The sequence below is a fragment of the Lepidochelys olivacea genome, assembly GCF_965140295.1.
Source record: "Lepidochelys olivacea isolate rLepOli2 genome assembly, chromosome: 1".
In the NCBI taxonomy this organism is placed as follows: Eukaryota; Metazoa; Chordata; order Testudines; family Cheloniidae; genus Lepidochelys; species Lepidochelys olivacea.
The window spans coordinates 350,284,922-350,310,572 of record NC_140411.1 but is presented as its reverse complement, the minus strand read 5'-3'; the positions used below and the strand labels follow the sequence as shown (position 1 = coordinate 350,310,572).

Genomic DNA, 25,651 nt, shown 5'->3' with positions numbered 1-25,651 from the left:
CCCATCGCTCCGAGCTGTCTGCGGGCACAGGCACGGGGCACTTGGTCGCCCAGGCTGGGGCCCTGTGTGCACCTGCCTCATCTCCCCTCCTCCTGCGACTTTCACTGTCAGCTTCCCTCCTCCACCCCCCGCCCCGCCCCAGTCACTCTCCTCTCTTCCCCTGCTCCAGCCGCTCTCTCCCGTCCATGCTCCAAGGGGGCAGTAGTTTGGGAAGGGCTTGGCCGAGAGAGGGATTGGGGGGGGGCTGCGGGTCGGGAGTGAGGGGCACTGGCAGAGCTCGGTGGGGGGAGTCCAGGGCTGGGGGAGCAGGGGGCTGCGGGTCAGGAGTGAGGGGCACTGGCAGAGCTGGGGGGGAGCCAGCGCTGGGGTAGCAGGGGGCTGTGGGTGGGGAGTGAGGGGCACCGGCAGAATTGGAGGGGGGTGGTGGGGGGGAACGTCCTTGCCCCTCCCCAGAGCACGCTCCAGGGGGTGGGTCCGAGGCCCCCCCAGGAGCCCAGCCGGTAGGTGGCAAAGGTGAGATTCCCAGGGGTTCTGGCCCCTGATGTCTCTGGGCTCCTCTCGGTTGTCATGGGAACAGGAGCGTAATTGACAGCGGGGGCCCAGAGCAAAACATAGATCAGGGTTAAAAATAGCCCAGAGGCTAGTGGGGGCCAGAGGCTGAATGAAGCAGCCCAGACACCTGCCCCCCCCCCCGTGCCCCTGTCGGGCTGGGTCTGATTGGCAGTGCGGGGGAGTCCGCCTGAACGCATGGGGCAGGCTCAGAGCCTGGCCCACAGGTGTGGGGAACTCGGTGCCCCCCCCCCAGTGGGACCCGCTGCCAGGCCGGGTGGGCGTGTCAAAGAGTGAACTCTGTTTGGGGTGCGGGGGGCATGTGTCCCTGTGAGATCCTGGCCTGCCCGCCCTGTGTGGGTACGAGCCACTGCCCGGCTCTGCCAGCCCGGCTCTGGGTGTCGGCTCTGCCCCGGGCTGCTGTAACGGCGGGTGGGAGGGGTGCAAGATTGAGCTGGGGGGGGCAGAGATGGGGGGTACCCAGGACTGGAACAGCAGATGGGGGCTGCGGGTCAGCTTGCCCTTCAACCCCCCCAGTCTGCCGCCTCCCTGAGGTTCTCGCCCTGGGGTCTTGCCCATCACACAGCTCTGCCGGTGCCCCTCACTCCTGACCCGCAGCCCCCTGCTAGCCCAGCCCCAGGCTCCCACCCGCCCAGCTCTGCCGGTGCCCCTCACTCCTGACCCGCAGCCCCCTGCTAGCCCAGCCCCAGGCTCCCACCCCCCCAGCTCTGCCGGTGCCCCTCACTCCTGACCCGCAGCCCCCTGCTAGCCCAGCCCCAGGCTCCCACCCCCACAGCTCTGCCGGTGCCCCTCACTCCTGACCCGCAGCCCCCTGCTAGCCCAGCCCCAGGCTCCCACCCCCCAGCTCTGCCGGTGCCCCTCACTCCTGACCCGCAGCCCCCTGCTAGCCCAGCCCCAGGCTCCCACCCCCACAGCTCTGCCGGTGCCCCTCACTCCTGACCCACAGCCCCCTGCTAGCCCAGCCCCAGGCTCCCACCCCCCAGCTCTGCCGGTGCCCCTCAGACGCTTGCCGGGCGGTACAAGCTTCACTTGCTTCCTTGGTTGCAGCTCACACCCCGCCTCATGCTCCATGGACCCGTCCCAGCGCTGCCGGCCGCCGGGCACAGCCACGGCCTGGGGACTGGCCTGGAGAGGAGACTCCCGGCCCAGCTTGGCCTCGACCAGCCTGGCCCGGTCCAGCCCGCTGAGTTCAGGGGCAGACGGTGGCATCTTGTAGCCCAGCGTCAGAGCCTCTGCAAGGCCTTAGCCCGGGGGCTGCCCAGCTGCTCTCCTGCCTGCCCGGTCCCAGCTCGCCCCGTTGGGCCGGCTCTGGACAGCGGAGCCCAGACCGCAGCCTCCTGCCCCTTGGTGTCGTCCTGCCTGGCTCCCGCCAGGCCGCGATCCCGGCTCCCCCTAGTGGCCAGCCCCAGTGGCCGGAGCAGCCTACTACTCCCTCCGGTGGAGCCTCTCCCTTGGCACGCTCGGGGGAGCTGAGGTGCTCGGTGGTGAGGGGCCTGGGGTGGGTCCCCAGCAGAGGCAGTGTCTGTTACGCCCCCGTCACCGCTGCCCCCCGTGTGTGGAGACCCTCCTGCAGGGGGAGCCTGGGTCTCTCCCCCACGCCGGGTGGGTGGGGCGCAGCCTAGCTCGCCCGTTGGATTCCCAGCCCCCCGCCAGTCGCTCGCCTCCCTACCCCCCGTCTCTGCAGCCCGGGAGAGCTCGGCTGTCCCGGGCAGGTTGGGGGTCTGCAGGGAGAGTCCTGCACCGGGGCCATCGTCTCCTCCACTCCAGCGGGCCTGTGGCTGGGGCGGCTCCAGTCCCTCCCCATGTGGCCCAGACAGCGCGGCTGGCCCGGCTGGCCATGCATTATTGAGCAGCCCTGGGCTCTGGGGCTCGCAGCTCCGGGTGGCTCCGCCCCTCCCGGGGAGCCCGATCTGCCCACTGTGCAATGGGGCGAGGGCGGTGGGGGTCAGCCCCCACGACCCGGCTGGCAGCCTCCGCAGAGAGGCTGGGGGCTGAAGGACTTGGCTAGTGAGGCAGCAGGGCCCTCTCTGTCCATGCGCCATCGGGGCTGCCGTGGGGCCCAGGGCCCAGAGCCCTGCACTGGGAATCAGGAGATCTGGGTCCTGTGCCACTGGGGTTCTCTTCCCAGCGGAGGTGCCTGTCCCGGCCTCCTTCGCGACGGGCTAGACCCGCACTGCGCGGTGATGGGGTTATCCCGGGCCTTCTGGGGCAGGGAGGCCGGAGATCCCAGGGGGCGGGGAAAGAAGCAGGATAAACCTCGCTTTTGTTCCTTTTATTCCTCGTGGAAGGGATTCGCTGCTCACAGCTGGGCCTCCATCGCCCCAGCCCTGGCCGAGCCAGCCCTGTGGTGTCACGCTGCGCACGGGAAGGGGCGCCCTCCCTGCGGATCGACGATTTCCCCCGTCCCCATTAATTACAGCAGCACCAAGCGGGCACCCCGAAGAGCCGACGCTGGAAATCGGCCAGATGGACCCCGGGCGGGAGAACGGCCAGAACGAGCCGTCCCATGCGAGTGCCCCATGACTTGTCTTCTTCGTGGGGATGGGATTCTGGGCTGGCGGAGTGGGAAGAGAGAATCCAGGGCTCTGGACAGCCAGCTAGCCCCACTCCTCTGGAGCCCAGACTCCCCCAGCTACCAGCGCCCCACGGCTGGGCTGCAAGGAGCTCATTGAGAGGAGACCAAAGAGCCCTCTGATGGACGTGCCCAAGAAACCAGCCTGCTGCCTAGCTGAGGATGGAGCCCCCCGGCCGCCCCAGTGTGATGGGACAGGGAATGGTGTATGGGCCCTGTCAATGCTTTTCACTGACCACTTCCCTCCCTCACTGTGGATCTCAAGGCACTTTAAGGAGTTCATCCTCCCAGCTCCTCAGGGTGGGTGGCTTGGGATCCTTACCCCTATTTTACAGAGGGAGAAACTGAGGCACTGGATGCTGAATGGACTTGCCCAGGGCCACAGAAAGAAGTCAGTAGCAGAGCCCTGGCCTGCCTAGCTCCTAGAGCTGTCACAAGCCCCTGCTCTCCGAGGCAGAGTTGGCAAACCCAGTGGGATGGAGCTTGCCAAGGAGATTGGGGTCGCACTAGGAGCCGGCTGGCTCCCTTCTCTGTCCCTACCAGACAAGGGAGAGTCACTCTAAAGGGGGACGGGCTGGTGCCAGGGCTTTCAGCATGCTAATCGAAGAGAGGGTCTCAGCTAGCGAGTCCTTGCTCCAGCTCAGTTCAGGGGAGCAGTGGTGGGACCTCAGATCTGTCTGCAGGAAGCGTGTGTGGGGCAGGGACTCATTTGTTGGCTGCTTTTCCAATTGTGCAGGTAGAAACATTATTGCAATAACTCCAGGGCCACCCTGGACAGCCAGAGCTCCCCAGCGACAGCCGAGCTCGCACCCAGACCCCCCCTGCTCCAAATGCACCGGCCGCAGAGCTAAAGGGGACTCATCACTAGCTGGTCGCAGTATAGTGCATATGACACATGGGTGCACAGTTCTGACCCAGACATCCCTCCAGTTCGTTACCGAATCTGTGGCACTCATGGTGCAGGCCTCGTAACATGTCGTTCGGTGGCAGCTCCGTGCGATGTTGCAGTTTGGCTGAAGACACCCACCTGCCAAGGAGATTAAAGTGGAGTGCGCGTGAGCCCCGTGCTTTTCGGGCCGGGTCATGGGCTGTGCTGCAGGCCCCTCCCAGGGGAGCAAGGCTGGCTCAGGCTTCATACCCCTGCACCAGCTTCCTGCATCTCCCAGAGACCTCCCACCGCTTCTCCAGTCAACCCAGACCAGACTCCATGTCCCTGAGGCTTGGGGTAAAAAGCAAGCAGAAGAAACAAGTTATTTTTCTGGGTGGGGAACAGCCTCTCCGTCGTAAATCATCAAAATCGGGGACCACTGCGCTCCTTAAAAATACTCTTTGTGTGTTTAGCAAAGGGCCATGTCCCTTCGGGCCAGCGCAACAGAGACGTTGTCTCAGCCTCTTCCTACGTGACTGTCCAAATAGAAAACACTTAACTCTGCTCAGGTGGTGGGGAGAAGAGAATTTTGCAAGTGTAAAGGCACCATGGAGGTCAAATCTGCCCAAACCTCAGTTTGTAAACAGAAGCTTAGAGTAGCTGTGGGACCAAGAGAATCCGGTCTCTGGGTTTATTTTAGTTTCTTGTCCTGTCAGTTCCCGTTAGACTGGATTGTTAAAGAACGCCCGCTTTGTCCTTCGGGGTCCGTAACCCGGCCCTGGCCGCCTCCAGCCAGGCCTGGCGAGTTGGCAGCAGGACCGGACTAGCCTGGTTTCACTCTCCAAGATGAGGAACCTGTGGAAAGTAACCGAGGGACTGGGGCTGGAAGAACTGACTGGTTTCATTATCTTGGGAGAGGTTTTCAAAAGCAGCAGGGGGAGGCAAATGCCCGGCTCCCATTGGCCTCCTGTGTGGGCATGGCCCGCTCCTATGTGTCTTTGAAAGTCTGCCCCCTGATTAAAAAACAAAAGGTTTTAACCTGATGCTGTTGCTTTAAGAACATAACAATGGCCAGACTGAGCCATTGTGTATCTAGCCCTGTCTCCTGGCTGGTGCCAGACGCTTCAGCGGGAATGAACAGAACAGGGTAGTTATCGAGTGATCCATCCACTCTCGTCCACTCCTAGCTTCTGGCAGCCAGAGGCTAGGGACACCCAGAGCATGGGGGGCTGCGTCCCTGATCCTCCTGGCAAATAGAGGCTCGGGACACCATCCTTGCCCATCCTCCTGGCTAATAGCCATTGGTGGACCTATCTTCCGGGAACTTATCTAATTCCTTTTTGGCCTTCACAATATTCCCCTGGCAATGAGTTCCACAGGTTAACTGTGTGTCGTGTGAAGAAGTACTGTCTTTTGTTTGTTTTAAACCTGCTGCCTCTTACTTTCATTGGGTGACCCCTGGTTCGAGTGTTATGGGAAGGGGTAAATAACACTTCGCGATTCACGTCCCCACATCAGTCATGACTTTATAGACCTCTAGCCTATCCCCCTTTGGTCAACTCTCTAAAACACAAGGAGGCAGGAATACCACAAGAGTAACTCATTCCCATTGTATGGACTGGGCCAAGTCCATCCCTGGTGTGAGGCCACTGACCTCGTATTTCATACCCTGGCCCATTACACTTTGTCCGTAAGCTTGTCAGTTCCGCTCAGGCGGCTCCATGGATCTCTGTCCTGTGACCCTCCTTTCCCGTCGCTTTAACCCCGGGGCAAGGCTGTTGACGTCAGCGGAGTTAATCCAGACTGATGCTGGTGTAAACTAGAAGAGAATCTGACTGAGGCTGGGCCATGGGGGGACACTGAGGGCTGCTAGGAGATCCCTAACTTTGGGATTGCCCGGCGTCCTGTGGGAATGAGGTCTGATCCTATGTGCCCCGTGTGAGTAACTGGTCATGCTGGGGTTAGTCCTGGGTGTGACGTTGTTCACATGCACGAGCATTTGCAGGATTAGGGCCTACCTTTGTCATCTGGCCATTGCATGAACTCAGGTTTGACGTTTCTACGTGCTTAAACTAGCTGCATTCTCCCCAGACGCCCCCAAAGGGGGAGGTGCCACGGATTCCCTGAAGCCCACTGGGGACTTGGCTGATGCTACAGCTTGTATATGGCAGGCGCCCAGATGCCATGGTGAGGGGCAGCAGTGAGCGATGGTTCTAACCGAGCAGTCGATGATGTTCCCCATTGCGGGGGGGGGGGGGGGGAGGGGTGTTAGATGGGCAAACAGGCAGGACGGAGGCAGTGGGTGGGGCCCTGTGTGGTCCATTTTTCCTCCTTGTAAGCTGAACCCCCCCCGCCCCAGGGAGTGGGGAGCTGCCACTGTCTGTGTTACAGGCAAAGTGAGGAAAGACAGCCGCCAGTCCCCCCCGCCCTTTCCCTTGAGGCCTGGGAGCCTCTGATGGGGTGGCGCTGAGAGGGGATCCCAGCCCTTCACCCCTGCCCAGGGTAGCAGGGACCTGCCTGCCAGGTCATCTGTCCTCTCCTGCCATGCCCAGCAAGCCACGTAGGGAGGAAACAAGTGTACGGAGGGATGGTGTGTGCTTGTGACGGGTGGAGAAACGGGGACTCTGCGGGGGACCCCAAGGCCCTGGGAAATGCCTGCCCGTGGCCCCGGAGCAGTGGTCCTGTGAGCGCCAGGGGTACACAGTGCCTGGCATGGGGGCTTAGCAGCATCGGTGGAGGTGACTCCAGCCCCTACCCCTTTCTCCGGTCACCATGGGGGCAGAATTTTAACGAGCGGCTCTGGGAAGCCCCGTCAATTCTCCCCCATCTGCCTCCAGCCAAGCCATTTCTCTCAGGCCCCTGGGGTCAGCTCTGGATGGACCTCAGGAGGGGACCCCCTTTTTCATCCCTGTGGCTGCCTGTGTGGGCCCGGCGGGTGCCCCACCTCGAGAGCCAATTGGCTGGAGAGGTTCCGGCCGTTGCCGTCAGGTGGAGCCAGTGGGTCGCGTGCGGCGGGGCGGAATCCGCTTCTCCAGCCGGGCCAGGGTGGCCTTTGCCCCTCCACGCTGCAATGACTCAGAGGTTTGTCTCTGCCGCGGGCTCAGAGGCCTGGTACCAGGCTGGCATGGCAGGGGGTGGTCTGGCTCCCTGCTGCAAGCCGTGGCCTGGGGCACAAGCAGTGAGTGCATTGCGAGGGGCTGGAGGTCAGCGGCAGGTGGCTCACATAGTGTTCCTTGCCAGGCGATGTGGATGCCCCGGACCCAGAGGAGGAAGAGGAGGAGGATGTGGGGAAAGTGGGCTTCACGGAAGAGGGCGACAAACAGCTGGGCCTGACGGACCAGGAGATGGAAGACCTGAGGGCCCAGGTGCTGCAGCTGCTGAAGGAGCTGGAGGAGACGCGGGAGCTGACCGCGAAGCATGAGGATGACTCACTGGAGCTACAGGGTAAGGGCGGCACACGCTGGCCTGGGGCCATGCGGAGTCGTGTGAGCAGGAGAGCACGGGAAGGTGACTTGTGTGCACAGGGCGTCTCTCGTGAACTCCTGGCACGGTGCGTGTTCCACAGAATCATATAGACCTCAGGGGGTCATCGAGTCCAACCCCCTGCTCGAAGCAGGACCAACCCAACTAAACCATCCCCGCCAGGGCTGTGTCAGGCCTGACCTTAAAAACCTCCAAGAATGGAGATTCCCCCACCTCCCTAGGGAACCCAGTCCAGGGCTTCACCACCCTCCTCGTGAAATCGTGTTTCCTAATATCCAACCTAGACCTCCCCCACTGCAACTTGAGACCATTACTCCTCGTTCTGTCGTCTGCTACCACTAAGAACAGTGGAACCCCCTTCAGGTAGTTGAAGGCTGCTATCAAATCCCCCCTCACTTTTCTCTTCTGCAAACAAAGTAAGCCCAGTTCCCTCAGCCTCTCCTCGTAAGTCATGTGCCCCAGCCCCTGGTCATTTTCGTTGCCCTCCACTGGACTCTCTCCAGTTTGTCCACATCCCTTCTGTAGCGAGGGGCCCAAAACTGGACGCAATACTCCAGGTGTGGTCTCACCAGAGCTCTGTCATGTTCTCTCAGGTCCCCATGCATGGGGCACCAGGGGGGCTTGTGATCTCTCCTGAGCACCATGGGGCACGGGGGGGCTCGTGCTTGCACAGGTTCCCATGCACAGCTCCCTCGGTGCCATGGGCTTTCCCGTTCCCTTGGGCGGGCTGGGGTCCACGCAGGGCTCCCAGCCCCGCCCATGCCCTTCCCATGTCCCTTCTGTCTCTCTCCAGATGCTCGTGGGGTGGCTGGGGGCAATTCTCCCTCTCCCCCCTGGAGGGCTCAGCTGGGCTCATGTTCCCCCAGGACGTCCCTCCCTGTGTACCGTGGCATGTAGCCCAGCTGAGGCGCTGGGGGCCTGCAGCCCCATTCCTCTGATCCACATGGCAGGGTGGGTGCAGGAGCAGGGTCTCTGCACGCTGCCTGCTGACCTCGCGCTCTCTGCTGCAGGCTTGTTGGAGGACGAGCGACTGGCCAGTGCCCGGCAGGCTGAGATCTTCACCAAACAGATCCAGAGGCTCCAAGGTAACCCCCCCCAGCAGTGAGTTCCACAGGTTAATTATTGCCCGTGCTGGGGATAAAATGGTTTCCTTTGCTGCCCGGTCACGCCATGGTGTGCTTGTTCCCAGACTGGGAATACTTAGCACTGGTGGACTGGCCGGGGCCTTCCCTGAGCGAATGGCCTTTCACATGTCCTGCCTTGCTTCGTGTTCTGACTCTCCCAGAAATTAGATGGAGCAGTGGCTGGCGATGGGCTCATTTGGCAGACAGACAGACAGACAGACGTTAATCCCAATGTCCTCGCCAAATTCCAACTCAGGCAATTCCATTCTCGCTCCTTCCATCCCCTTGAAACAAGATTCCTCTTCGCTTCCTGTCCTGAATGGCCGGGCAGCATTGCTGTGGGCCTTTGAGCAGCTGCCAGGCCCCGGCCCAGCAGTGGCCGCCCATCACTGCTTGGCCGGGGGGCTCTCTTTCCAGATCATTTAACCCTTTATTTCCCAGCACCTGCCCCACTCTGCTGCAGCCCTGTGGGGCAGGGCTGCTTTGCCGGCTCCCCACTGAGCGGCTGCCGCTGGGCTCCAAAATGTTTGGAAACAGTCGGTCACGAGCCAGTGCGAGAAACGGGGCCTTTGCCCACCCCAGGGCTCCCCCGTTGCCCCTGCTCCCAGGCACACGCAGCGCCCCCAGGGGTGTCAGCTCAGAGGGCTCAGGAGAGGCAGGGCCGAGCCACCTGCTGCTGCTCTAAACAAAGCACCCTCCAGAGGGCGAGTAAGATAGGGGGCTAGAGATGAGCCCCAGAAAGGGGTTCCCTATGGCTCAGGGGGCTGTGTGCTAGCTAGATCGGGGCAAAGGGCAATATCCTGGGCGTCCAGCTCTACTCCACCCCCTACAGCAGGCCTGTGGGGGCACAGACTGCCAGTTATCACTCGGGGCAGGCCTTGGGGTTGCTCTAATCTGTGCTGGTGGCTTAAATGGATTAAAAACTGCCTAACTGCTGGGGCTCGCCCTGCTCGCTGTGTGGTAGCCGTGTTGGTGCCAGGGTATTCGAGAGCCAAGGGAACGTCTTTTAGCGGAGCTTTGCTGAAGTGGACGAGCCTTCGGGCTTCCCCGAGCTCTTCTGCAGGTCGGGGGAAGGGAACCAGAGCGGGCAAGCGAATTATAAGGTGGGCCAGATCAGGCAGAAGGGGCTCACTCCTGGGACGCTCTGGCTGAGCTTGTATTTCGCTGGGACGCTCTGGTTCCCTTCCCAGCTCGGGGGAGCTCAGACACTTGTCTGGGCCACTAACGAAAGAAAACAAATGACACCCCGCCCCACCCCCGCCCCCGTGGTTTGGGTCACCCGCTGTAAGTGTAAACCGGGAGCCAGCGTTGACGGGGTGTTTCCAGTGCGGTCCTGCAGGGATCGGTTCCTGGCCCTGTGCTATTTCCTTAATGACCTGGGGCCTTTGAACATTTGCTCCTCCCTGGCAGTTTGCAGAGGGCCCAGAGACGGGGGAAGAGGGGACGGCGAAGAGGACGGGTCAGAGACACAGAGCGAGCTGACTAGCTGGGCACAAGCGGACAATGTGTAATTCAATACAGCCGAAGTGGGGTCCCCTGTGTCCAGCCCCCCCTTCCCCGCATCATGGCTGGGGGGTGGCTCTGCAGTGCCCTGTTAATTTCTTCCGACCCAAACTCCACCAGGGATTGCCTCACCCACCCGCCAGCCCTTTGCAATTCACCTCATGAACCACCGAGTCCCAGGACGGCCCCCCTAGGGTGAGCCTTCCCTCGGGTTCTCCCACACTTTCCCTGCCTGCGGCCTCACAAGGGAAACCCCATATCTCAGGTCTTTCGGCTGCAGCGTGCCCACACCCAGCAGTCTCCAATTCCCCCTGCCCCAGGCCCTCCTGCTGGGGCCTTTGCTGCTTTGGCTGGAGCCACAGATTCCTGGTCTTGGGGCCCAAACCCTTTGGTGTCAGGGTCTTCTGCCTGTCTTCTTTCCTGCCCTGCGCTCCAGCAACCTGCTGCCCTTTATAGGAACCACCCGATCCAGCCCAGGGATGCCTCGGTAGTTCAGCTAGACCCAGATCCGCCCGCCCTAAAGGGGCAAGTCGCCCTGATACGGGGTGAGGCTGTGTTCAGAAGGGCTAATGCGATCCTTGGATGCAGAAGTAGGCGCAGGGAGGGTAAATTCCATCTGTATTTGGCACTGGTGTGGCCATGGCTGGAATCCTGTGTCCTGGTCTGGGGGCACGCAGGGGTCTTCTGGGGGTACATCAACTCATCTAGATATTGGCCTAGTTTTCCAACAGGCTACATAAAAAGCACTAACGAAGTCAGTTCAAACTCAGATTTCGCCCAGATGAAATGAGAAAGTCGGCAATCTGTCAGTACTAGGGTGCTGGGTCACTTCGGTATTTTTATGTCTGATTTTGTAAGCAAGTGGTTTTTAAGCGAGGTGAAACTTGGGGTATGCAAGACACATCTGACTCCTGAAAGGAGTCCCATCTTCTGGAAGGGCTGAGAGCCCCTGGATTAGAAAACCTGCCCTGTGGTGATAGAGGGGACAAGGTGGGCAAGGTATTATCTTGTAATGGACCAACTTCTGTTAGCAAAAGAGACGAACTTTCGCACCACACAGAGCTAGGGGGACCAGACGTCCTGGTGTTATTGGGACCGTCCTCATAGAAGGGGCTTTGTCTTATATACGCAACTAGACCCAAAAGAAGTGCTCCAATTTTTCACGCTTGCCATCTGGTCACCCTATCCAGAGCCCTTCTTCTGGTCTGCGATAGTGACAGACTCAAGGAGCTCCACAAAGAGGAGGTTAAGGGGTGACTTGATCTCAGTCTGTAAGTATCTACTAGGGGAACAAATATTTGCTAGCAGGCTCTTCACCCTCGCAGAGAAATGTGTACTGTGACCGCAACAGCTGGAAGTTGAAGCTAGACAAATTCAGACTAGAAATAAGGCATGCATTTCTAACAGTGACCGCAATTAACCATTGGGACAGTTTACTAAGGGTCGTGGTGGATTCTCCATCACTGACCATTTGTAAATCAAGACAGGATGTTTTTCTAAAAGGTCTGCTCTAGGCGTTACTTTAGGGCCGTTCTCTGGCCTTTGTTATAGGGGAGGTCAGACAAGGTGATCACAATTGTCCCTTCTGGCCTTGGAATCTAGGAATCTAAGCTTGGGGTGGTGCAAAGGCCCTACCCCTAAAGACCCTTTTCTCTACAGCTCCCTGCTTTGAGCACAGCCCCAGCCCTGGGATGCATTCAGCCGAGATGGAGCCATGATGGCCCTTGGAGTGGGGCTGGCACAGAGATCTCGGTTCTGTATTCAGCTCTGCTACAGATTCCCTGTATGACCTTGGGCAAATCACTTGAGCTACCCCGTGCCTCAGTTTCCCATCTGTAAAAAGTAACCTCTGTCTGTATAAGAATAACGTTTCCCCTTTCAGATCTTCTGCTTCCTTTGATTGACTGTATTTTCGGCTTTATTCCTCCCTCCCCCCCTCCCCCGGCTCATTTTTAAAAAAAGCATGAACCTTGTTTTGATTTGTTTTTTTTTATCTCTGTCTGGGGAATGTTTCCCTTGAATTCAATTACAAAACACCTCTGCTCACCCCAGGGCCACGCACTCTGCTGGTTGTGTTTTGGGCTGTGGAACTCCCTGCCACAGGAAGTTGTTGAGGCCAAGAACTCATCCAAGCTTCAGCAAGGGATTGGCCATGGCTCTGCAGCATTATTAATGACAACAGACATTCCCGCAGGGCTAGCAGAGTGCTTGGCTCAGGGTCTGAGCTGGTCTCTGATTAGTAGACACCTAAAGTGGGAGGCCGATTATTCCACATCTGCTACTGTGGGGTTCTCACACCTTCCTCTGAAGCATCTGGTGCTGGGCACTGCCAGTGACAGGACATTGGGCTCGCGGGGTGTTCGTTGGCTCTCATCCAGTCCGGCTGTTCCTATGTTCCACACGAGGACAAATATGCGGGGTGGAGGACCCCCCAAACTCCTCAAACAATTGGTGACGTGGTATTTGGGGGACCTGCTTGGTCACTCACTGGCACCTTTATATTCTGATTCGTTTGACCCTCACACCCCAGACGTGTCCCTTGCTCCTCTGGCGGCTGGGAAAATCGATTTGGGCTCAGCTTCCCTGCCAGCGTGCGGTGAGGTTACCGGGTCCCCTCTGCTGTGATTTCTAGCCCCGACTCCATTACTTAGCGCTTTGTGTGCACGTGTGCACAATGGAGCTGTAAATAGCACCTGCCCTGGCTGGTACGTACGTGTTCACACTCGTACGTGAGCACACACTCACACGTGTCTGCTACCGGGCAGGTGGGGAGTCTCTTCATAGTTCTGCAGTCCCAGGCCTGAGGAAATGGACAGCCAGGAAGAGCCTTACTGTTGCGGGACCGGCCAGAGCACAGGGCGCTGGGGGTTTGGAGCCCGTCTGATTTAAAATCCTAGTGAGCTAGGTCCCTCCTGGCCTGGACGCCACTGGCCTAGTGGGTCCCCTCGGCCCATCCCTCGGCCAGTGTGGAATTATTCTCTCCAGTGTGTGCACCCTCGGCCTCCGCCGAGGCATCGCTCAGCCCAGCCAGATGTGGTCAGAGCTGTTCTCGTGGGACCGCCTGGTCTCCCAGCCCCCTGTGCTCTGTCCCTGTCTGTCCTTGCTGGATGCAGCGCTGGGGCGATCCCCTTTGTGGGATGGAAAAACCATGTGAAAAGCGAGGGGCGGCACGTTCTTGTGCGGGACATTTCAGGGGAACACCAACTCCTGTAGCAGGGCGGGTACGTGTCTGCCGCCCTCAAGGAGACCACACAGTTCTCGTGAGCTTCCATGTCATGTATGAAATGCTCCTTCTGTTCTGTTTTAACGCCTTTTGGTACATCCGAAAATATGGGGCAGTTGCGCTAAGGGACAAATCAAGAACATAAGAATGGCCATGGTGGGTCAGACCAATGGTCCATCTAGCCCAGTCTCCTGTCTGCCGACAGTGACCAGTGCCAGGTGCCCCAGAGAGAATGAACCCAACAGGGCAATTATTGAGTGATCCACGTTTCCACCTGTTGCCCAGTCCCAGCTTCCAGTGAACAGAGGCTTAGGAACACACAGAGCGTGGGGTTGCATCCCTGCCCATCCTGGCTAATGGCCATTGACGGACCTGTCCTCTGGGAACTTGTCTGGTTCTTTTTGAACCCAGTTACCCTTTTGGCCTTCGCAACATCTCCTGGCAAGGAGTTCCACAGGTTGACTGCGCATTGTGTGAAGAAATACTTCCTTAGGTGTGTTTTAAACCAGCTGCCTGTTAGTTTCATTGGGTGACCCCTGATTCGTGTGTTTTGTGAAGGGGTGAATAGCACTTCCCTACTCACTTTCTCCACCCCAATCGTGATTTCATAGCCCTGTGGCAAGGCGCCTCCCCGCACCACGGCGGGCTCAGCGCTCCCCCCTCTGGTGGTGGGGGCTGGGAGGAAGTCAGCCCCTCTCTGGACGGTGTTTACTCTCCTGCTGGACAGGGGGGAGGCATATTTCCCAGGCAGGCCCACGCAGTGCCCCTCCACTAACTGAAGGGAAAAAAGAAACAAGTTCCACTACAAACCAAGGGTGAATAACGCTCCCACTCTCCTCTGGAGTGGGGGTGGCAAAGGATGCAGACAGCCCTTAATTGGTCTCGGGGTCCCTAATTGACATGAGGTGACCCCTTCTCAGCTTGTAGGGAAAAGGACCTTAATCATTCTAGGGCTAATTCTCCTGCCTTCCAGCTGTCCGGCCTGACTTTGTCACGGCCTCTGTCACATCCCCCTCCATGGTCTCTTTCCCAAGCCAAACAGCTCCAGTCTTTTTAATCTCTCGTCACATGCAAACTGCTCCAGACCCCTACTGATTTGTGTGGCCCTCGCTGTACTCTGTCCACTTCCAATGGATCTTCTCTGCGATGGGGCAACCAGGGCTGCACGCAGTATTCAAGCTGTGGGCGTACCATGGATTTATACAGTGGCATTACAGTATTTTCTGTGTTATCTGTCCCTTTCCTAATGGTTCCTAACACTCTGTTCGGTTTTCTGACTGCCGCTGCCCATTGAGTGGATGTTTTCTGAGAACTATCCACAGTGACTCCAAGATCTCTCTCTCGAGTGCTAACAGCTAACTTAGACCCTCTCGTTCTGTATAGTCAGGGTTATGTTTTCCAGTGTGCATCCCTTTGCATTTATCAACAAGTTAATTTTATTTTCCATTTCCTTGCCCAGTCACCCAGGTCTGTGAGATCCCGTTGGAACTTTTTGCAGTCAGCTTTGAACGTAACTAATTGGGGATGATACCATGAAATCAGGGGTGGGTGGTCACTTTCCACAGCGCTGCCTCCCCAGAGCAACTCAAACCTTCTCAGCCTGCAAAGCCTCTGCTGGTGAAGTGCTGGTCTCCCACCAGAGCTAAGCACCGTACAGAAATCACACATCTCCTCTGTGCTCTCCCGGGTGGAATCAGAACTGCTCAGGTGTGTCTCATAGGCCCTATACTGCTAGCAACTGACAGGGATTCTTCTTTAGCTCCCCGCAGGTGGGGCTTTTGGAGCAGTTATTCCCACTGCTTCCAGGAGGACCCCTGTGTGCCGAAGCCCTGCCTGGGTGTAGAATCGTTACAACCGTAACCGAAAAGCTTCTCTGCTCAGAATAGCCCCCTCCCTTCTCTGACACCTCCCCCAGGCCCTGTGAGGCAGAGATTTGTAGAACATAAGTAAGGCTAAGATTTTGTCAGGGACATTTTTTGTAAAAGTCACGGACAGGTCACAGACAAAAAAGAAAAATTAACAGAAACCGTGACCTGTCTGTGACTTTTGCTAAAAACATCAGTGATAAAATGGGGATCTGTGGGTGCCCACACCACCTGCAGCAGCTGGGGGCTGTGGGGTACCCCTGCCACCCGCAGCTCCGGGGGGTCCCCCCACTGCCTGTGGGGGCTGGGAGCTGGGGGTGCTCCCATCTCCAGTGTCAGCCAGGAGCTGTGGGGTACCCCCGTCGCCCACAGCTCCAGGGGCCTGCGGTGGCCAGGAGCTCGGGGTTCCCCTGTGGTGGCCAGGAGCTAGGGGTTCCCTGCCACCCGCAGCAGCTTGGAGCTCCGGGAGTACCAGAGGTGGTGGGGGTACCCTGCAGCTCCCTGCTCCCACGAGCAGCCCCCGGGGGACCCTGTAGCTCCCGACCACTGCAGGCTGAAGTCACGGAGGTCGCTGGAAGTCATGGATTCCGTGACTTCCGCAAACCCCGTAACTAAATCATAGCCTTAAGCATAAGGACATAGGGAGCCCTGTGATGATCTGCTCTGATCTCCTGTGTAACCCTGGCCAGAGGACTCCCCTGAATAATTCCTGTTTGAAAGAAGGAAGATCTTTCGGAAAAACATGCAATCTGGATACAGAAATGGTTAGTGATGAAGAATCGGCCACGACCCTGGTGAATTGGTCTAAAGGTCAATTACCCTCATTGTTAAAAATGACGCTTTCTTCCCAGCCCGAGTTTGCCTAGGTCAACTTCCAGCCGCTGCAGCTTGTTCGACCTTTGTCTGCTTGACAGAAAAGCCTCTGTTATCAGATTCTGCCCCCCTGTGGGTACTTATGGACCGTGATCAAGTCAGCCCGTTGCTTTGGATAGATAGAGCTCTCTCAGGCTGTCACTGTAAGGCTGCTTTTCTGATCCCTTCATCCTTCTTGTGGCTCTTAGAATCATAGACTATCCAGGCTGGAAGGGACCTCAGGAGGTCATCTCGTCCGACCCCCTGCTCAAAGCAGGACCAATCCCCAATTTTTGCCCCAGATCCCTAAATGGCCCCCTTGAGGATTGAACTCACAACCCTGGGTTTAGCAGGCCAATGATCAAACCACTGACCTATCCCTCCCTGCCCCTTCTCTGGCCCCGCTCCAATTTACCAACATCCTTCTTGAAGGGTAGGCTCCAGAACCAGACACTGAATCCCAGCCGCGGTCGCCCCAGTGCCCAAGACAGAAGTAACAGAACCTCCCTTCTACTCCTGCTTACGTAGCCAGGCATCGCATTAGCCCTTTTGGCCACAACGTGTTCAGCTGATTGTCTCCGTGACCCCCTCAGTCTCTTTCAGAGTCTCCGCTTCCCAGGATAGAATCGCCCTGTCTCAGAGCCCCTGGGTCAGGGCTTCGCCCCCAGCTTTGGAACAGTCTCTAGGACGAGCCCTTCTACGGGGTCTCGCTCTTTCTCCAGCGATGGCCACGCAGCCTCCCCGCCTTCTAGACTGAAGCTATGGGGTTCCAGCCCTTCTGTTTCGCACCGGGAACTCCGCTCAGCCAGTCCCACGGAGACAGCCCGTTGGGAGGGACTTGGTCACTCCGCAGGGATTACTGGACTTCTGGGGCATGGGCTTCCAGTGTCTGGGCCATTGGGCTTGCCATTGTCTTCTCGGACCCTCCATTGACATGAGGTCAGCCTCGGCCAGTCCTTTTTAATGACCCATCCAGCTCAGACAGCTGGGGGACATGCACGCCTATGTCTTCCAGCCTGGCCTGAAAGCAAACAGTCCCTTTCCCCACACTGGGTAACCATGTAGCATATATGGGAAACTGAGGCATGCGTAGGGGTTTCCGGGGGTTAGTTGAGTGCTCTGGGCTGACAGCGCTGCCTAATGGCAATGCTCTGGGGTGTGCCATATCACGGTGAGAGTCCAAAGGCCCCTTTACCGAGTGGCTATAGTTCAGGGGGTAGAGTCGTCTAGTGGTGGGGGAAGGTAGGGGAATCCGGGCCCACCCTACTCCACAGGGTTCCGATCCGGAGCCCTTCGAAACAGTGGATCCTGCCACAGGGTTCAGGTCCCGACACCCTCACGTGCATTCCCTGTGTCGCTTCCTACCCTCATTCCCGTCCTTCTGGTGGTGTCTTGGGGTGGGATGTGGGGTCCCTCTCGTGTTCCCTCTGATTAGTCTCCAGATTCTCCTCTGCTGGCCACAGCAGGTTGTCCCCTTCGGTTCCCACGGTCAAATGGCTTTCCGCGGCTAGGAGGCGTGACCCTGGTGGCTTGGAGCCCAGTGGCTTCCTGGCTGCTCTGCTCCTCGGTGAGCTTCAACTGAGCTGACCTGCTCCCTTTTTAATGCTCCCTCCACAGGGGCATGGCCTCTTGGGCCCAGAACAGTTTGTTAACCCTTGCCTCTCCTGTGTGCGGTTGGTGCAACCCGTCACAAAGGGTCATAAAAATACAACAGACAATTCCCATTTGGTCCCACCCCCATCCTGTAAGTCTGGCCTGTCTTGTTTGTTCCTCGATGCGTGACTTTACATTTGGCTGTATTAAAACGCATATTGTTTGCTTGTGCCCAGCTTACCAAGCGATCCAGATCGTGCTGAATCAGTGACCTCTCCTCTTATTCATTTCCCACTGCCCCAGGCTTTGTGTCACCTGCAAACTGCACCATGTTTCTTCCAGGGCATTGATAAAAATGCAAAATGGCCCAGAACCGATCCCTGCGGGACCCCACTAGACACACACCTGCATTGACAGTTATGTTTTCAGACCTAGCAGTGAGCCGGCTTCTAATCCACTGAACATGTGCCGGGTGAATTTTATATCACTGTTGTATCTTAATCAAAATGGCCTGAGGTAGCAAGTCACATGCCTTACAGAGGTCTAAGGACCTGACAACACTATTACCTTGTGTAACGCTGCCTGCAGTCACTGAGCAGTGAGTCCCAATCTCAGGATGAAAAAACAATGAGGAGTCCAGTAGCACCGTAGAGATGTAACGAGGCTGCCTTTGGCGGGACCCAACGGAGAGTACCAATGCAGGACAAATTGCTTAGAGCAGGGCAGTCACAGCCCAAGGCTGGGGTTCCTTTGCACACCCAGGCAAACCAAACCAGACAGACAGAGAAGACTTTGATTTTACCCCACCGGCTGACCACAAGTCACATAAGCAATTCCCTTAGACACTCCAGTTTCCCAGTATCATCACCAGGGCCACTTGTTATGGGGACGAATGGTTATGAAAACCAATATCCCAGTAAAAGAAAAACGGTTCTCTTGATCCCAAAGGACCAAGCCCCAGACCCAGGTCAACATACAAATCAGATCTTACCCACAAATCCCGCTGTTGCCAATCCTGTGACGGGTTGGATCACAGAAACCCCCTTGGGAACTGCCACCTGATGTGACCAGACTACTTCTGCTCGTGCTTTCCTGCCCTGTCAGCTTAGGACTTCAGTGCCCTGCCTGGTTTGAGCCAGACCCGCTAGCCTGCTGCAAACCCAGACCCAGGTCTGAACCACATCCCCTAACAGCTGTAGGCTTAATTGAAACCAGCTTAGGAAGTGTTCCTGTCCTTGACACTCAGGTGCCCAACTCCCAATGGGGTCCAAACCCTAAATAAATCTGTTTTACCCTTTATAAAGCTTATACAGGGTAAACTCATAAATTGTTTGCCCTCTAGAACACTGATAGAGAGATATGCACAGCTGATCCCCCCCCCAAGTATTAATACATACTCTGGGTTAATTAATAAGTAAAAAGTGATTTTATTAAATACAGAAAGTAGGATTTAAGTGGTTCCAAGTAGTAACAGAACAAAGTGAATTACCAAGCAAAATAAAATAAAACATGCAAGTCTAAGTCTAGTACAGTAATAAAAATTGAATACAGATAAAATCTCACCCTTAGAGATGTTTCAATAAGTTTCTTTCACAGACCGGACACCTTTCTAGTCTGGGCGCAATCCTTTCCCCTGGTACAGACCTTGTTCCAGCTCAGGTGGTAGCTAGGGGATTTCTCATGATGGCTGCTCACTTTGTCACCCACTTATATATCTTTTGCATAAGGCGGGAATCCTTTGTCCCTCTTGTCTCCCACCCCTCCTTCTCAGTGGAAAAGCACCAGGTTAAAGATGGAGTCCAGTTCAGGTGACATGATTACATGTCACTGTAAGACTTAATTACTCACTTGCCGGCACACAGGTATACAGGAAGACTTACAAGTAAAACAGATTTCAGAGTAGCAGCCGTGTTAACCTGTATCCGCAAAAAGAACAGGAGTACTTGTGGCACCTTCTAGACTAACAAATTTATTTGAGCATAAGCTTTCGTGGATTAAAACCCACTTCATCGGATGCATGCAGTGGAAAATACAGTAGGAAGATATATATATATATACGCAGAGAACATGAAACAATGGGTGTTACCATATACACTATAACGAGAGTGATCAGTTAAGGTGAGCTATTACCAGCAGGAGAGAAAAAAAACCTTTTGTAGTGATAATCAAGATGGGCCATTTCCAGCAGTTGACAAGAACATGTGAGGAACAGTGTGTGTGGGGGAAATAAACATGGGGAAATAGTTTTACTTTGTGTAATGGCCTGTCCACTCCCAGTCTTTATTCAAGCCTAATTTAATGGTGTCCAGTTTGCAAATACGTTCCAATTCAGCAGTCTCTCGTTGGAGTCTGTTTCTGAAGTATTTTTGTTGAAGAATTGCCACTTTTAGGTCTGTAATCGAGTGACCAGAGAGATTGAAGTGTTCTCCGACTGGTTTATGAATGTTATTATTCTTGACATCTGATTTATGTCCATTTATTCTTTTACGTAGAGACTGTCCAGTTTGGCCAATGTACATGGCAGAGGGGCATTGCTGGCACATAGAATCATAGAATCATAGAATATCAGGGTTGGAAGGGACCCCAGAAGGTCATCTAGTCCAACCCCCTGCTCAAAGCAGGACCAATTCCCAGTTAAATCATCCCAGCCAGGGCTTTGTCAAGCCTGACCTTAAAAACCTCTAAGGAAGGAGATTCTACCACCTCCCTAGGTAACGCATTCCAGTGTTTCACCACCCTCTTAGTGAAAAAGTTTTTCCTAATATCCAATCTAAACCTCCCCCATGATGGCATGATGGCATCTATCACATTGGTGGATGTGCAGGTGAACGAGCCTCTGATAGTGTGGCTGATGTGATTAGGCCCTGTGATGGTGTCCCCTAAATAGATATGTGGACACAGTTGGCAACGGGCTTTGTTGCAAGGATAGGTTCCTGGGTTAGTGGTTCTGTTGTGTGGTGTGTGGTTGCTGGTGAGTATTTGCTTCAGGTTGGGGGGCTGTGTGTAAGCAAGGACTGGCATATCTCCCAAGATTTGTGAGAGTGAGGGATCATCCTTCAGGATAGGTGGTAGATCCTTGATGATGCGTTGGAGAGGTTTTAGTTGGGGGCTGAAGGTGACGGCTAGTGGCGTTCTGTTATTTTCTTTGTTGAGCCTTTCCTGGAGTAGGTGACTTCTGGGTACTCTTCTGGCTCTGTCAGTCTGTTTCTTCACTTCAGCAGGTGGGTATTGTAGTTGTAAGAATGCTTGATAGAGATTTTGTAGGTGTTTGTCTCTGTCTGAGGGGTTGGAGCAAATGCAGTTATCTCGTAGAGCTTGGCTGTAGACGATGGATTGTGTGGTGTGGTCTGGATGAAAGCTGGAGGCATGTAGATAAGTATAGCGGTCAGTAGGTTTCCGGTATAGGGTGGTGTTTATGTGACCATCGCTTATGAGCACCGTAGTGTCCAGGAAGTGGATCTCTTGTGTGGACTGGTCCAGGCTGAGGTTGATGGTGGGATGGAAATTGTTGAAATCATGGTGGAATTCCTCAAGGGCTTCTTTGCCATGGGTCCAGATGATGATGTCATCAATGTAGCGCAAGTAGAGTAGGGGCATTAGGGGACGACAGCTGTGGAAGCGTTGTTCTAAGTCAGCCATAAAAATGTTGGCATACTGTGGGGCCATGCGGGTACTTAAAGGTGATTTAAAGGTATACATTTGTCCCCAAATGTGAAATAGTTATGGGTGAGGACAAAGTCACAAAGTCCTGGTTAATGGGAGCCATTAAGATTCCAAACCACCATTAATGGCCCACACTTTGCATAACTACAATAGGACCTCAGAGTTATATTTCATATTTCTAGTTTCAGATACAAGAGTGATACATTTATACAAATAGGAGGACCACACTCAGTAGATTATAAGCTTTGTAATGATACCTTACAAGAGACCTTTTGCATGAAGCCTATTCCAGTTACATTATATTCACACTCATTAGCATATTTTTATAAAATCATATAGAGTGCAACGTCACACCCCAGGAAAAGAAAAAGGTTCTCCCCATTCCAAAGGACCAAGCCCCAGACCCAGGTCAATATACAAATCAGATCTTGCCCACAAATCACACTGTTGCCAATCCTTTAGAATCTCAAATGTAAAGGTTTATTCATAAAAAGAAAGAAATATAGATGAGAGCTAAAATTGGTTAAAGTTCATTTCGTAGCAGAGGTCAGAAGCAGGATTGAAGACAAGATGGAGGAGATGCAGCTGCCTTTTATAGTCTCTTGCCATGTGGAAGGACACCCCTCCATTCTTACTGTGGAAATCACAGCAGCAAGATGGAGCCTGGAGTCACATGGGCAAGTCACATGTCCATGCATGACAGTTCTTTGAAGGCGGATGCCATTGTTTACATGTTAGTTTGAACATTCCCAGGAAAGCTCAGATGTGGACTGCCGTCTCCTAAAGTCCATTGTCAGTTAAGTGTTTCTTGTTTGAGCACTTACGGAGAATAGTCCCTTCTCAAGAAGCTGACCAAATGCTTCACTGAGGCTACTTAGAATCAAGCACATTGAGATACAAGTACATAGCCAATGTTCATCACTTCAACTACAACAACGATAGACCCATACAGACAGCATAATCCTACCCAGCCAACCCTAACCTCTCCATAGACACCTCACACCACAACCTCTGTACAATATTTGCTGCAAATATATAACAGTGGTTGCAGCAGTGACCTATACGGTCACAGGTCATGTCAATAACATCACAAAAGACTAACAGATTTATTTGGGCATAAGCTTTCGTGGGTAAAAAACCCCACTGAAGAAGTGGGTTTTTTACCCACAAAATCTTATGCCCAAATAAATCTGTTAGTCTTTAAGGTGCCACCGGACTCGTTTTTGTGGATACAGACTAACACGGCTACCCCTCTGATACTTAGCAACCTCAGGGCAGACTCTTAGGAACTGGGGCACAAACCCCAAACTGGCTGAGAGTTCTGTACTTCAGTTTCACCAACCAATTATCAAGTGTAAACTCCACAGCCTTACCATGGAGTCACAGACAGTCCCCTTGGGTGCTCTAAACTGTCTCGCCACCCAGGGGAGCCTGCCTTTGTGAGAGATGGTCCCTTGCACCAAGAATCACAGCAATATTCAGGTTACTGCCGGTCCCAAAAGACAAGTCACTTGCCCGAGGTCAATTGCACCTTAAATCTCACACCAAAGACAATGCTTGTTGCCAATCTTATAATAAACTAGCAAAAGATGGGAAAAGGAAACCAGAGAGTTATGTACCAGGTTAAAGCAGGTAACCATAGATACACAAATGAGTTCCAGTCTTAAGTTTCACAAAGTACTAGACGTTTCTGTAATAAGCAAGCTCTGCATGTCCTTCAGGGTTAACCCAGGCTAAGCACTGGTGATCTCTTGTTTATTCCTACAAACACCTTCCCCCCGCATCCCCCCAGAGTCCAAGCATCATAGAGATACACACCAGGTCCTTTTGGCTTGGGGTTTTTATCCCCTTCCTGCCACATGCTCTGAGCTGCAAACTCAGCTGATGGGAGGAGTCCACTTGCCTGACTCTTCTCCACTGGGAGGAGAGCAGAACCTGTTGCTGATGGTGTGTAGGGAAATTCCTGTCCCACAATAGTCTGTCTGGTATCCATGGACCTTTCCTGCTGGGCAGGGCGTGACACCTTCTGCTGGAGATCAGCCCTTCCCACGAGTCTCTCTCCTGGCTGGTGATTTACAGTCACAGAGGCTCACAACACAACTGCTCAAATATTACCATACAATACGGGACATAGATGTTACAGGTGGGATTAATATCAGCAGCAAGTCACAACCGGCCATCAAGGTTAAACACTCAACACATTCTTACCGTTCTAATACTGAGCTTGTCAGTGTCCAGCTGAGACAAGGGGACCATGGCATGAGCTGGCATCTGGCCTGCCAGCATCCCGTCTTTATCAACCAAACTTGTCATCTGAACACACTCAGGCTCTGATGATCTAAGCAAGCTCCTGCCTCCCGTCCTCGGGGCCTGCCAGTGACAATGCTCTGGTGCCCTGGGTGGGGAGCCAGGACCCAAACCCTATAGGCTTCCAGGGATCAAACCTGCCCCAGGTCACACCAAGAGCCAGCAGGTTGTGTGTGTCCTACAGCTGGCCCCATGCAGCATGGGGCACAGGGCACTTGCTGGTTTGAACTAGAGTAAATGATGGATTCTCTGTAACTTGAAGCTTATGAATGAAGATTTGGGGAGCTCAGTGTCTCAGCCCAGGGGAGCCCAGTAAGGAGCAGGGGTTGAGGGGCTGACTAGATGGTCCCTGCTGTCCTGAGAGTCCATGAGAAGCTGCGTGGGGCACCAGCCAGGCCCTGTAGCCCAAGGAGGCAGTGCTATGCTGGGGCTTGTAGCCCATGGGGGCAGTGCCATGCTGGGGCTTGTAGCCCATGGGGGCAGTGCCATGCTGGGGCTTGTAGCCCAAGGGGGCAATGCCACGCTGGGGCTTGTAGCCCATGGGGGCAGTGCCACCTGGGGCTTGTAGCCCAAGGAGGTGGTGCCATGCTGGGGCTTGTAGCCCACGGGGGCCGTGCCACTCTGGGGCTTGTAGTCCACAGGGTACATGCCGTACTGGGGCCCAAAGCCCACAGGGGCTATGCCACGCTGAGGCTTGTAGCCCACAGGGGCCATGCCATACTGGGGCCCAAAGCCCACAGGGGCCATGCTACGCTGAGGCTTGTAGCCCACAGGGGCCGTGCTACGCTGTGGCTTGTAGCCCATGGGGGCCGTGCTGCACTGCGGCCTGTAGCCCATGGGGGCCGTGCTACGCTGGGGCTTGTAGCCCATGGGGGCCGTGCTGTACTGGGGCCCATAGCCCACGGGGGCCATGCTGTACTGGGGCCCGTAGCCCACGGGGGCCGTGCTACACTGGGGCTTGTAGCCCACGGGGGCCGTGCCACTCTGGGGCCTGTAGCCCATGGGGGCCGTGCTGTACTGGGGCCCATAGCCCACGGGGGCTGTGCTACGCTGGGGCTTGTAGCCCACGGGGGCCGTGCTACGCTGGGGCTTGTAGCCCACGGGGGCCGTGCCACTCTGGGGCCTGTAGCCCACGGGGGCCGTGCCACTCTGGGGCCTGTAGCCCATGGGGGCCGTGCTGTACTGGGGCCCATAGCCCACGGGGGCCGTGCTACGCTGGGGCTTGTAGCCCACGGGGGCCGTGCTACGCTGGGGCTTGTAGCCCACGGGGGCCGTGCCACTCTGGGGCCTGTAGCCCATGGGGGCCGTGCTGTACTGGGGCCCATAGCCCACGGGGGCCGTGCTACGCTGGGGCTTGTAGCCCACGGGGGCCGTGCTACGCTGGGGCTTGTAGCCCACGGGGGCCGTGCCACTCTGGGGCCTGTAGCCCACGGGGGCCGTGCTGTACTGGGGCCCATAGCCCACGGGGGCCGTGCTACGCTGGGGCCCATAGCCCACGGGGGCCGTGCTACGCTGGGGCTTGTAGCCCACGGGGGCCGTGCCACTCTGGGGCCTGTAGCCCATGGGGGCCGTGCTGTACTGGGGCCCATAGCCCACGGGGGCTGTGCTATGCTGTGGCCTGTAGCCCACGGGGGCCGTGCTGCACTGTGGCCTGTAGCCCATGGGGGCCGTGCTGCACTGTGGCCTGTAGCCCACGGGGGCCGTGCCACGCTGGGGCCCGTAGCCCACGGGGGCCGTGCCACGCTGGGGCCCATGGGGGTGTGTCGCACTGGGCCCTGGGGGCAGCAGGCAGGGGGTGCACTGGTGGGGCAGAGGGGAAGGCCCCGGCCCTGCCGGTCCCTGGGCCTGGCCCCGCCAGCAGAGGGCGCGAGCCGCAGGCCGGGCCGGAGCAGCTGGAACCGCGCGGGGTCGCCCGGGCTGCGCGCAGGGGCCAGCCCGGCCTGGAGCCAGGGGAGGCAGCCATGGAGCTCACGCCCTCCACCTCCGTGGGCAGTGAGTGCCGCCGGCCCGGGGACCCCCCGGCAACCG

General features: G+C 56.3%; 1 protein-coding gene across 2 annotated transcripts in view; it reads left to right on the top strand.

Moving 5' to 3' along the window:
• CCDC136 (coiled-coil domain containing 136) overlaps positions 1 to 25,651 on the top strand; it is a 38,641-nt gene that overhangs the window by 2,997 nt on the left and 9,993 nt on the right. For both annotated transcript variants that reach the window (XM_084615974.1, XM_084615975.1), the window contains exons 2-3: positions 7,251 to 7,454; positions 8,504 to 8,578. In XM_084615974.1, the coding sequence (XP_084472100.1) occupies positions 7,251 to 7,454; positions 8,504 to 8,578 (279 nt within the window). The remainder of the gene's footprint in view (positions 1 to 7,250; positions 7,455 to 8,503; positions 8,579 to 25,651) is intronic.